This window comes from Schistocerca cancellata, chromosome 4, assembly GCF_023864275.1.
Source record: "Schistocerca cancellata isolate TAMUIC-IGC-003103 chromosome 4, iqSchCanc2.1, whole genome shotgun sequence".
NCBI lineage: Eukaryota > Metazoa > Arthropoda > Insecta > Orthoptera > Acrididae > Schistocerca > Schistocerca cancellata.
Genome location: NC_064629.1, coordinates 103,142,110 through 103,155,561, shown reverse-complemented (window position 1 = coordinate 103,155,561; position 13,452 = coordinate 103,142,110). Strand labels below are relative to the sequence as shown.

At 40.7% G+C, this 13,452-nt stretch overlaps 1 protein-coding gene across 2 annotated transcripts in view; it reads left to right on the top strand.

Moving 5' to 3' along the window:
- The window catches only part of LOC126183785 (b(0,+)-type amino acid transporter 1), a 573,882-nt gene that overhangs the window by 505,155 nt on the left and 55,275 nt on the right, over nucleotides 1-13,452 (top strand). For both annotated transcript variants that reach the window (XM_049926022.1, XM_049926021.1), the window contains exon 9: nucleotides 3,822-3,918. In XM_049926022.1, coding sequence (XP_049781979.1) covers nucleotides 3,822-3,918 — 97 coding nt within the window. The remainder of the gene's footprint in view (nucleotides 1-3,821; nucleotides 3,919-13,452) is intronic.

Sequence of the window (13,452 nt, the reverse complement as noted above, 5' to 3'; positions counted from 1 at the left end):
ACCGTGGCATAAATTGAAGTTTTTAGTGCCTAGCTCAAACAAACAGTCGATAAACTTCAGGAAACTGTTCCGCGCTCTTGAGTCGGTCCGAATCTGCGTCGCTTGGATGCAAAAAGTATACCCGTAACATGCCAAAAGAAAAGTACGAGAATCGAGCCCTACTTTTCGACACGATACAGTGCGACGCACACTATACATTTGGCTCGCTTTGTAACATTAAAAGATAATTATAGTGTTTCACGATCTGACGAGAGAAGTTGGAGGAAGAAGAAGAATAATTATTTTGTATCTTCCCTTATTATAGCTCCAATACTCAGCACTACGTCACGTATGCGAATAAACTTAACCGTTCGGAGTAGGCAGTTCTTAGAGAGCGATGAAAACAAATACCTGAAATTTCCTACAAAAATCATTTTATTTAGATTGTGCTTTTCTTAGATAATCTTAATACAAGATCACTGTTTCATCTTGTGTCACAATATCTTTCTGTAAAAACCTGAAAACTCATTATTAAAACAGCGAAAGAATATAAGAATAAAAATGTAATCACGAAGCGCTTATTCTTTGTATGCCGATTAAAGGAAGCACATTTCTTCACTCGGTGGACACTAGTCGCACTGGTTTTTTTTTTTTCTCCAGACATAAATGAAATCCTGGAATGCAAAATATTCCAGTGATTGATCAGTTCCGCCAAATTTTAGACGGTAGGAAGGATGACTCAATGCGCCAAATATTATTTTGGCATTATTAAGGTTACGTACACAATTTTTTGTATGCGATCGTTACACATTGCCACATGTCTAGACTTTTTAAATAGAGTCAGTATCCGTTATTCTTATTTCTGAAATAAGAACATAATTATCAGGTTCAAGGAGTACGCTGAACTGCAGGTGTACTCCTATAAAAAAGAAATAAATTCACATCTTAAACGTACTATACGCTAATGCAAAATAAAAATGCTCTTGTGGGTTTTATATCCATGGTTTCGAATATCTTTCGTAGATAAAACGAATTTTGTGATCGTAGGAATAGCCTCATCTTCATGATGAATAGGGTAGGCAAACTCCAGGAATACTACACATACACATGCCGAAGCAAGAAGCCCGATAGTCTTTGCGAACGCGAGTCAGAGTTCCCTCTAACAAGGGTCTGCGACACAATCAACAAACATTTCTTACTACTTTTATAGCTAGCGTCAGTTCGCGACATTAGATAGGATTCGTACAGGACTTTTTACCCGAAAAAGTAGCTACAAATTAAATGCTGACGTTATTCGTCATCCTGTAAACTGGAAAACGTGGTAAGTGGATCATGCAGGAAGTTCGGAAGTTCCCGTTACAAACTTCTAGGACTTGTAGAGGGGCGTGAGTTCATAAATTTTTAATAGGAACCCATGTTCGGAAATGTACCGTTTCCGTTCTACGACTGTTTCGATTCAGATGTGTAACTCACCCAGTTCTGCTTGAGGAATTTAATTAGGCGTCACGCGTTGTAATTAGTAGGTTCCAATTCGAAAGCAAACATAACGAAACATCCGTTTATCACTTAACCACATTTGTCTGTATTAACACTTAAACATTAAGTGTTGCCAAAACAAAAAAGATCCCAGCATACTGTACGCACAGAACGGTACTGATGCATTACAACAGGGACTTGATGTGGTGGCCACCAACGTTGTTACACACGTTGTACGCACCAAGCATGTTCTGGTACACACTCTCCATTCCACCTGGTGCCTCTTGAATTTTTAGTGCAGCGACCAGAACTCGTGCCAGCAGACCTTACTCTGTCTCTTCAGGGGTCTTGCAGCAAGGTAGATGTTAAGTGACATCAGCTGACCATCTAACGTAGTGCGCATCATCCTGTCTATCCTATGGTGTACCAGACAAGCGCCTCTGAGACTTTTCTATTTAGCTCAGCAGACGTGGACGCGTTACATATCAGAACGGAAACGGTACGTTTCCGGACATGGGTTCCTATTCAAAATATTACCTACTCACTCTCCTCTGCAAAAAAAAAAAAAAAATGGTTCAAATGGCTCTGAGCACTATGGGACTCAACTGCTGAGGTCATTAGTCCCCTAGAACTTAGAACTAGTTAAACCTAACTAACCTAAGGACATCACAAACATCCATGGCCGAGGCAGGATTCGAACCTGCGACCGTAGCGGTCTTGCGGTTCCAGACTGCAGCGCCTTTAACCGAACGGCCACTGCGGCCGGCCTCTCCTCTGCAAGTCATAGAAGTCTTAACGGAAATTTCCGCACACCATTTGTAATTTCTTTTGTCATTCCCCTTTAGTGAAGGTCTCGTCACTGTCAAAATAATGAACATCATGGTATAAGAAAAAAGCAGCTGAATAGCATTCTGCTAAATGAAAGTACCATGCTATACGAAATTTTAGCTACTATGGAAACACAGTGTAAGTTTTTCGTTCGGATTTATAGTGCAGGACGTTACACGATTCTTGCAAAACATTTAACAGCAGCCCAGTTAGGTCACACAATATAATCTGCGTATATTAATGCGAGAAACTAAGCAACTACCTTTGAATATTAAGTGAAACGCGGTAGAGGTCCTTAGCTGCGGTTACACCTACTGCATGGTGAGTTATCAGGATGAACTCTTACCTCTGTTGAGCGAACGAAACTTGCGGAAATGTTATCAGCCACCATACGCGTGGAAGAGTAGTCTCTCAAACAGTGTTCGGAGCTCTATACTTCTGCGTGCAGTGCCTCTTCATTTTCGTTTTCAGTTACGTGAGTGTTAAAATCGCCGCTCACTTCACCAACGTTAAAAGAGCTAGATACATGTAACAAACTACTACAGACCCATCGACAGAGACCTCTGCACATTCATTCTGCAGTAGCCCCTTTGCTTCTTCAGTAAATATCCTAAAAGAAAAAGTTGAGTGTTATTGCCCTGAGAACATATCTATAGTGATTAAGCTTAATATTTACTGTTTAATTGTGAATTAATTAATTGCTTTCGATTCTGGATTATATTTTAGAGATGCCGGGGATCGATTTTTTTCTCTTTTTATACATTCAGTTTCTACGTCTCAAGTTGTTTTACTTTATTTTCCTGCAAGTTTTGTAGTGCTCTCTCTTACAGCTCCTAATTCACTTTATTTCGACATCGCCACACTGATAATAATACGGTCGCACTATTCATTCTTTTGCCAGAAGGACAATATTTGCATATAATAATATTTCTGTTCGTGTAGAGAAGGATGTACAGCAGACAGATTCAGCTGTCTTATTTGCAGCTTTAGTCATTACGAAATGATAAAACTCTAATACTTTTGCTTTTCACCAAGTTTTCTGTATAACAGTTAGACGTGTGACTGACTTGTAGCGGTCGCTCAGATTGAACCGGCATTCTTCCTACCGGAGCTTTCCTTATCCTACACACATCAAGTTCAAAAGTTAGTTTTCAACCACGTAGTGTCTTCCATTTTTACGTCTTGTGCATTACCGTTACTATCCTTTCTTAAAACTGCTGTTAGCTTCTCGGGCAAGCCACCTACGTGTTTTTGCAAGAACTGTTTTTGTCTGTTGCCTCAGAGCGTGGTTCCACTGAAAACGGAGGAGCTTGTGCAGCATCGTTGACGGAGCTGATTTTTTTTTTTAATTTCTATTAAATCTGAAAGTGAAATCTGTATTCTCGCTGCTGTAACTCTTTTCTGGCTTTGCACTAGGCAAAGATTTATTTTCAGCAAAATGTTAATAATAATCTTGAAAAATTTGCTGCACTGTCTGTGATGTTAAAATACAAGTAAGTTTTCTTTTGCTTACAAGTTATGATCTGATGCTTGTCTAGGCTGTGTTACGCGGCCAGCAGGGAAGGACACTTGTTCAGCATTTTGTCTTACGTGCACGTGACCAAGTTAACACCGGCTCCCAGCCTCATATTCCATGTAAGTACAAAAACTATTGCACATGTTTTTACTCCTAGCTGAAACCTCAGTGTTGCGAACTGCAACGTCCGAAAGGTTGTTATAAGAATCAGTAGTCAGACTTTCCACAAACGAGTGCACTTAAAAGAATCTACCCTCGAGTCCACGAAAAACTGTAGACGGTATGTCAGTCAAATTCTTCACCTGTTATGTTCGTATTTTAATTTTCGCGACATGCTATAGACTGCAGTTGCCGGTAGTACTAAAGCATTCTCTCGTCTAATTCTGAAAGTAACAGATTTTTCTAGGGCAAAAAAGGAGAAAGGGAAAAAACGTAGGACTGGAAAGTTAATGTCCGTGTAAATCATGTCGTGTTACTGCGTAAACAGTCTAGAGAACTACGTACATGCCGTGTCATTCACAAGCAAAAACTGTACTGCAGTCAGTGCTATTCTCCTACATAATTCCCATTTTCGTTTTGTTCCTCGCAATTCGTTCAACTTCTATTAATTTTTAAGTACAGCTATGGTGAGATTTTTTCACGCGAAAATATGACCGACGCCTCATTGCTAATAGGCAACCAGTGGAGAGGTGACATCCAGTACTTAAAATGGATTCCGTTGTAGTTTGCCGTCTTACTCGAAAATTCACAAAGCCCTCCGGACAATACCTTCACATGCAGGTACTCTGTGGTAAGGCTCGATATTCCCGCGATAAATGTGACCTGTTCTTGAAAAACCGTGTTTTAAGGAATATGGGCATTAATTTGTCTCTCAGCCAGCAGAGGAAGAAGCATGCTGACCGTTAGGAAGTATTGGAGAAAATTACTGGATGAAGAGCCATGGAAACCAAAAATAGTGAGAGTCCAAAGGAGTGCGATCATCGTCAGGTAAGTATTGCCTGGAACTGGGTACAACTTACTTCTGTTAAAATAGAAGAGTTTTAATATATAGGTCAGATATGTAATCCTGGAACTAAAGCATTCTTTTCTGTAATACTTGCAGCTAGCATGAGAAGACGCAGTGGATGCAGTTGCGGGACCCTACCTGCTTTTTACACTTTTTTTACTTTAGCGTAAGACTATAACTTGCTTTTAAGACCTGTAAAAGTGTTTATGTATTTTTTTATCAAATATGCGTTTTAGATTCAGCATTCGCTCGAGAAGAGTAGCCCCTCGCCTATTCAGGTCAGTCCAGTAACCGACAAGCTTATCGTGAGCTTGTGGCTACAATGACTGCGACAAGTGTTGTCTAACTTGGCTCACTTTAGGCAGCTCAGCTCCCAGTTTCATCCAGCCAACCGTCCAAATGTGTCTCCTTGATTTATGTGTTACTTCCGTTAATAAAATCCCACAAATTACAAGAACGGCAAACTACCTTTAGACCTGCTGCTGTAGGAGTCTAAATTTTCTAAATGTTCCTCAGAAAATCGAACGAGACACTCGTGAACGTCAGGAACATGAGTTAAATACTTCCTAATAAAACAAAATTCCATGGAAATGAAATGCGTGTTAGAAGGATTCACAGCTTTCACGGTGGACACGAAATATATCGATAAACTATCAGAGAGTGACCATGGATGTTTGAAGAGAGGGTTTTATGGAGCTATTGATCTCCATTTACTGGTTACCGAGTGATTTGATGGTGTTGTGTTCGACGTGTAATGAGGAAGCAGACATGATTAGCGAACAAGCTTTACTTAGCTTGTAGCTTCCTCCAAGTGTACAAATACATCCAAGTCTAGCTAATATAATAACAACAAGAGCATCGTACGGCGAGGCTCTCTTAACTAACGCACGAGTGATAGTGAAGGGCTACGACTGGTGTGCATCTCCATGGCGACTCCGTTGTGACTGGGCCACGCCTCATTGCAAATGGGCTGTGTGGATGGCGCCTATCATCATATATTCGGCGCTCGTGGGACAGAGCCTCTGGAGATGTGGCTCAGTGGGTGTGCTCCATTGGATTCGTCGGATCCCTTACAACCGCTGTCGGCATCTGAGGGAAACCTGCGTTGCCATTAACAACTGCGGGAAGCCAGTGGGGTGGTATCGATCTATGACAGCACAAAAACAAATGTTGTACGTGAGTCTAAACATGTGGTGCGCATTGGAAATTCATTTTGTGACCAACCGAAAGTGTTTAATAATGCAAATCGATGTATGCGATTGTGGAAATACAAACAAAATTACCAGTATAATTCGCTGGAAGGAAACTGTGAAAGCAAATGTTCCAGACGAAGATTTCATGACAACTCACCAGTAAACCAATGCATCGTATGTTTTGACGAAATCATGAAAGCTGCCTGATGACAAATTGTATAAATTCGAAACTACTAATGAAATTTTGTTAATAAAGTAACCTAAAACCAATTTGTGGCTGGCTGCTGTACCCCACTAAAAATACGAAGGTTGGAACTTTAATAGTGGCAACTATTTATTTACAGCTCGTACAAAATAGATACGTGTTTCAAAGTTTTCCTGACCTTCAAAGTAATCACCAGCATCGTGTATAACCCGTTGCCAGGGATGTGAAAGTCGCGGGACACTCTTAGTAGTGGTAGTTGTGTTGACAGGTCTGGCGGCGCGGTCTATTGCCCGACGAATTTGTAGCAGTTCTGAAGCGAATGCCGAGAAGTGTTTCCTTCAGTTTAGAAATCGAGTTGAAATGTCAACACAACTGGCACTACGACTTCCACATCGCTGGCAACGGGTACGAGCTGTAAATAAAAAGTTGCCACTATTTAAGTTCCAACCCTCGTAGATTTGCATCTTTACACATCTGCAAACCTGTGTAGGGTCAGCTACGAGGGAGACAGGGAATGAAAGAATTTACCTAATTACAATAAAAAAACTTTACTTCGAAATAAAAACAACACAATAAACAAACTAAAGGCAGTATTTTCGAAAGGGCACACGTTTGCACATGTCTGAAATCAAAATCTGCTGCTGTGTAACATTCAGTAACACATTGCTCTCTCTCCCCTCTCCCCCCCCCCCCCCCCTGTACACTGCAACCTGCCTGGATCCTCCTTAGCATTCTGTTCACAATGTGGTCGAGACGTTGCTGTGCAAACGGTGGGTCTTCTGAGATCATCCGATCCCTACAAGCTTTAGCTGGTCCCAGGCACAGTCAATTGGGTTCTTGACAGACGATGCAGCAGTCCATTCCAATCGGTAAAGTCCTACCTCCTGCAATTTATGGGTACAAGTATACTCATTCAGAATCGTCTTGAAAGACGAACCCATCACCACATTGTTGACAGTAGGTTTGGACAATAAGGTGAAAGATCCTCGTCCGATATTGCACAGTTCCCAAATTTCCCTTGTTAGTGGTGAGAGGCACCCGACATTCTTACTTGAAACCAGTCTAAAACATAACTGACAGACCTACCTCCCTACTGAACCAGTGGGACTGAATGCCTGAAAAGTGCATTGTCACCTGTCCGCCTCCACACTCTTCTACAACGATCGTCAGGCGTTAGAGAAATTCTGCAGTCGTCAACGAAGAGAACCGTTTGCCACTGATCTAAATTCCATTCCTTTCTCACTTCTTCATGCATCATAGTGCTAGGAGAAACGGTTGGAATTTCGTCCATAATGGAAGCTTAGAGGCTAAACTGGTCGTGTGGAGATACCTGCGTATTGTCTGGATCAATATAGTCCTCCCACTTGCCTCCAAAATGACAGCACAACGTGCTTCTCAGGGCATGTGAGAGTGACGATACCAAACGGTTACCGCAAGTGTATCTGCTCTTCTAAACAGCATCCCATATGAGCAAATTAGTTCCGTGTTTACTTCCAGTTACTCGTACTTTAGGTACTTGGGCTATGCAGAGCTCTGTTTAAAAAGAGTAACTCAATGTGGTCATAGTGTAGAGTCATGCACATCTGCTTTCATGCCCTGTACCTAATTCACTGCAAATAATAACCTGCAGTCGAGTAATCTATGCGTTGGCTAGAATTGCGAGTTAATGAAATACACAGTAATACAAAATTAAGTTAAATGGATAATTTATTAAAAAGAGTTCTATTGTAACGTCTGTAATTGATGTAAATGACAGAGAGTTATGTTGAATAATGTTTACTCAAGAAAAGACATCTCAAATATACGGGAAGTGGTCCTACGATTTCAGTTAAAATACCAACAGAAAATACCCTTATCAAAAGCAATAAAGCTATGTTGAGAGCGTTATGAGAATGGTAGCAGAATCCTCAAACTAAATAGTCATCAAAGACTTGCAAAAACTAAGAGCATTTCATGATCACAGTACATGAAATATTCACCAGCTGAAAAAAGTTCAGAGTTTAACATGATGATTCACATATTAACACGCACGATACAAAGAATAGTAACTCATAGTCCATCCTCAGGTCCTTAATACAAGTGGAAAAAGTTACATTGGAGCACTTTCAGACCTCTCGTAATATGATGTCCCTTCACAAGTCAAAGTATGATAGCAGACGTTCACTGCCCAGAATCAATCACCTATACAACCGAATCATGCATGTTACTGCAGGCAGATCTGCCTTCTTCAAGAACTCAACGCAAAGTTCCCCAATTGCTCCCTTAAGTTCTTCACTCGAAAAGTTTGTCTCCACTTGACTCCTGCAGTGTCCCACTATTGTCTGCTTTTTCATTGGCTGAAAGTCACCCCATCAAAAACACATCGTTCTTAAATTCTACAGACATTATTTGACTCATCTTGACCACTTCCCAGACTAAACTAATATATTACAGCAAAATTTAAATAAAGAATTGTTATAAATATTCGGTCACACTCAGATCATTCAGAATAATTACAAATAAAGGTTTGTTCATAAATAAGCTAGTATTCTTTGGCAAGTGTACTCACATTAAATGAGAACGAACTGTCATTAAAAGTTGTTTAAACAATTCTTTATGCCTTCCTGACAGAAGTGTCTTTTGGTTATCTTTTCAGTTCTGGCGTCCACTAACATATGCTATTGACCACTTTTAAATTAGTACAGTTTCTTAATCGCACTTGCAATCAACGTTTAAATAAAGTTACTGAGAAAATAATAAACTTTTCATTAAATAACTACACAAGTATGACAATAAGTGTCAGGTATTCACACTGTACTCATTTTCTGTGTAATTGTAGAGAATACAATGTTCTGAAAAACATTTATATATATATATATATATATATATATATATATATATATATATATATATATAGCGTCATAAATCAATAAATATAATAGATAATAATAATAGATTCAGATGAGTTGCTTTCTGGGATGATAGCTATTGTGCAATGCTATCATGTGACATATCATGTTGCTAATTCAAACAGTCTTTGTGAAAATGTTTAGTCCTTGTGAAATATTGACTCAGTAGTTTAAAAAGATATTGAAAATATTGTTGTCATTGGATGTGCCCCATTTTTCCGAGATCGCAAATGTAATCAGATTTGCATTAATATATTAAAATTTGACCGTGAGTTATTGCCGAATCTCAAAGAGCTGTAACTTAGCCCTCTTGAAGATTCTATGACACTCCGAAATTTTTGGTGCATCTCCTGCTCATAGGCCATGCGACCATCAGCCGTCAAAATTGGCCGATTTAGTATTTACCCATTTCCGGTCATGCGTTCCTTGTCTCTGCACCCGCGCTTACTCGAGGTGGCGTCGCGGCCAAGCAAGCAAATTCAGCTCTCCTCAGTACCAGCCCTAGGTGGACGAACAACTCGCCTACATACTCGTAACGTTACACAAAGTAAAGACAAAGTTCGTGACAAGGCTTTCGGCCTGATTGCAGGTACGTGCAGCCTTTCTATTCGCAGCAGCATTAGGAGGACGATGTGTGGCGCGTCTCTCGCCCTGGCCGCATTTTACTCTTGGGACGGCTAACTGAGAGGATCTGGGGCCGTTCTGTAGCCTCTGGAACGAGGAATAACCCCCACACCCTATCCGGAATTGAAGCACCCCAGCTAGGAGGCTAGTACTCTACCTGCTAGACCATCACGGCCACCACCTCGAGAAATGTACGAACCAGTCATCAGCTGGTGTTGTTGGCCACTATGAGGCAGATCTTCAGTGTTTAGTGCCTCATTATATGGGTGAATGATTGAATTATGTCGCTGTGGTGTACTCAAGTTTCCATGCTCAAAATGCTTCTTGCCATAAAGTGACAATGCATGCACCCTCTCACCCTCTGAGCAGACGGGACACTGTAAATAAATCACACAGAGATTTCCTGTGGTGAAAACAGTGTGGAGCCAGGAAAAGCGCTAACTATTCTGTTCATGAGGATGATGCAAAACTTTTTTGAGCATTTTAGTTACGCGATGCGAACCACTGGAGGCAATAGATTTCGTATGTCAACCACTCATAAAAATCCTTAAACGGCATATGGAAGTTTGGTGGCAGAGTTCATATTCACCACCTGTCACATTCCCATAGCACGTGTGCTCGAGCTCGTGCTGTCAGGCAACACACAGCCCAAATAACTACTTACATTTCTGCATAAAACTATTCCAGGAAATCTACGGTAGTCTAAATAGAGTGTCATTAAGAATTAGTTGTTCTGGACGTGCAAAAACGCCGTTTCTGTACCAAGTAGATGAGATTGGAGTAAATTAATCAAGTGAGATTTATTCTCCATCAGAAATAGTTCCGTCACACGCCGTCTCATCAGCAAATGACTGCATACTTTTTCTTAAAAGTAGTGTCTTGCTTCTGGCCTGTATGGTACCTACGTAGAAGAGACATAATTTTCGTAAACTTCTTGCGTGTTAGACACATAAAACATTTTATTCTTCATAAGCCGATTACAATGAATGAAACCAAATCCAAGAAACTCGAAGATCTGAGACATCCAGCGCATGGCGACAGTTTAAACAAGCGGTTGTTCTCAAGGATGGACTGCACATTGGGATCGCAAAGGAAGTATACGTGGAAAAAGCCAATAACAGCATGTGGCAAGTTTTCATTCACTGAAAGTCCTCTGTTACTTGGTGAATCGATTAAATTGCTTCAGACTGATATTCAGTATTGGACAGACACTACCCTCCCAGCTAGCATGGCCAGTCTTCAGTTCGCTCTCCCCGACTGTGTACTGCACGGTATGTAATCTTTACAGCATCCACATTTGATCTTCACATATTGGCGGACATTATTTATTGCGCTGATGGGGTCCAGTGATGAATCACTGCTCTGCTGAGCGTGCTCCTAGGGGCACACGATCGCATTTCGATTTTACGCAGGAAGATCTGCCTACTGAATGGCTAAACCGTCCGTTTACAGGCGCTGCGCAAGAAACGAATGTTTATCTGCGTGTGCGTATGTTATCTGATATCCAGAAGAAATTGAAAATTTCCTTATCCGTCTTTATAGAATTAAGACCGGATGATTCAAAAAGATAGTCATAACTTCACTTTCATATAATTATGTCGCGACCTAGAAGTAAGCGTTGCTATCGGCATAAAAAATGACTTTGTACACTTTAACGGAAAACCACAATTTGAGATTGCAGCCCTTTAGGACATGTAGTTAAGCTTGTTCGCACATTCTTCCCAAAATACTGTTATCAGTGGGCCAGATAACGAAATGACTGACGAGCCAGTCAACATGGCAAGCATCATCATTTGATCACAGAACATGACTCGAGATATCAAGATCTCCTTCCATGAATGCCAGCATATATTCAACGAAATCCATTCTAGTACTACAGTTCGACGATAATGCTTGGACAAGATAGCCACCAAATCAGTCTCTATCATTACCCGCTGTGCCAAACAGAACGATGAAGCAAATTCACCGGTATTACTTCCGAAGCTTGAACTTTTCGCATACTATTCGTGTGAAGTCTCTCAAAGCAGTGATACCTACCTCTTTTACCCTCCACCACATCGTTGTTCCATTATTAACAACTGTCGCACTGTCATCCGCCAACCTCTGTCAGAAATTGTTGACCGTAGTGTCACTCCAAAAGCGAAGAAAAGCGTCGAAACATGTAAACGGGAGATCTTTTCCTAAATTCTATCAGTGGTAGCGACAACTGTGTGTATATCGTTACATAATTATGTTAGATTAAATACAGGAGTATTTAGGTCACTTAAGATCACACAGTATACTATTACGTATTATTGATGTAAAAATTTTGCGACCATCTCGTGCAGTCATTTATATAATCATGTGACACGTTTTCTACACCCAACGAGGCTTCATCCGACAGGCGTAGACGCGGACTTTTCTTAATCTTAAATTTTCGAAAATTTAAGAGTACAATCTTATAACCCTCAATTGATAGTTGGAACCATCACGAACATTTTTTGCAGATGCACAAGTTGTACTTTCCTATAGTCTCAGATACATTCATTTTGGAATAAGTTGTGAGGACTGCGACTATTACTGAGAATGAAAAAATGTGGCCTTCGGACCCAGGATTATATTTTTTCATACCTACAATCTTACCCTATTGCTTTTTTTAACATTTCAGTTTATTTGCACATTGGCCAACCCCACGAATAGACTGAAATCCTCCGCGATTTACTAAATGTGCTACCTTTAGCTTCCACCGAGTCATCTAGCTCACTTATCCAACCATAGGGGGTGGGGGGTGAGTAATACATCACACAGACGAAAAGCTGTCAGAGGTAGAACTATGGGCCATTCACTTAGATTTTAGCAAATAATGTCCCAATTTTCCAGCTTCATACCTCACCAAGTGACCCTGAACGAGTGTAATCACTACACTGACGCTTTTGTGTTACTAAACCAATGTATGTAACTGACATGTAAGAAAACACTAATTCATCTGTAATGTTCTAAGACGCTGTTGGTTCGAGAGCTATTGTTGAAGCCGGCGTACACTCGGTCTCCTCACGTCTTTTCGTTGCAGATACCGCTCCACGAGTATTTCATGTCTTCTTATTTGAGGTCCCTCCTCAAGCATAGCGAGCGTGCTAGAACCAGAATCCTAACGTAATTACGCTACATAATTCCCCACATTCTTACAAGAGGCTGTCGCTAAGGATTCAACGGTCTATTTCATTTCCTCTCTCCCTGATGTGGCAGTCGGTTGACTTTGGAAAAAAATATTGAAATTGCGCAGGGCTACACTGTTTCCATTATCACTGGTTGGCAGTGTCACAGAGTTTCTCAGAATTCCACGAATGAAAATTACCAAAAAATCCTGTCCCGGCGTAGTACAATATTATCAGCAATGGAACATTTATTTCAGGTCTCGCCGAGAGCACAGTGCATTTTCTCAGTTGTGCGACGATGTGGGAATGAATCTGTAGCGCTCTTATCGACGCAGCCATTTTCAAACACTCCTCGTCTGATGTCTGACGCACGGTAAACTAACCTCACATCTGTAGGGGACCGAACTGTGCACTGAAACATTCTAATAACTCAGCATGGTACAGGCGAAAACACAGTCGAACAGCATTATTGAAAACGTTTCATAGGTGTGATACCAATAACGTGTATCTCACAGGTTACGTTATGTTTCATAAGATACTGTGGCATACTCTGTCAGTTCAAAAAGTTTCGAGACTGGATTAATAAGAAACACAGAAACGTAA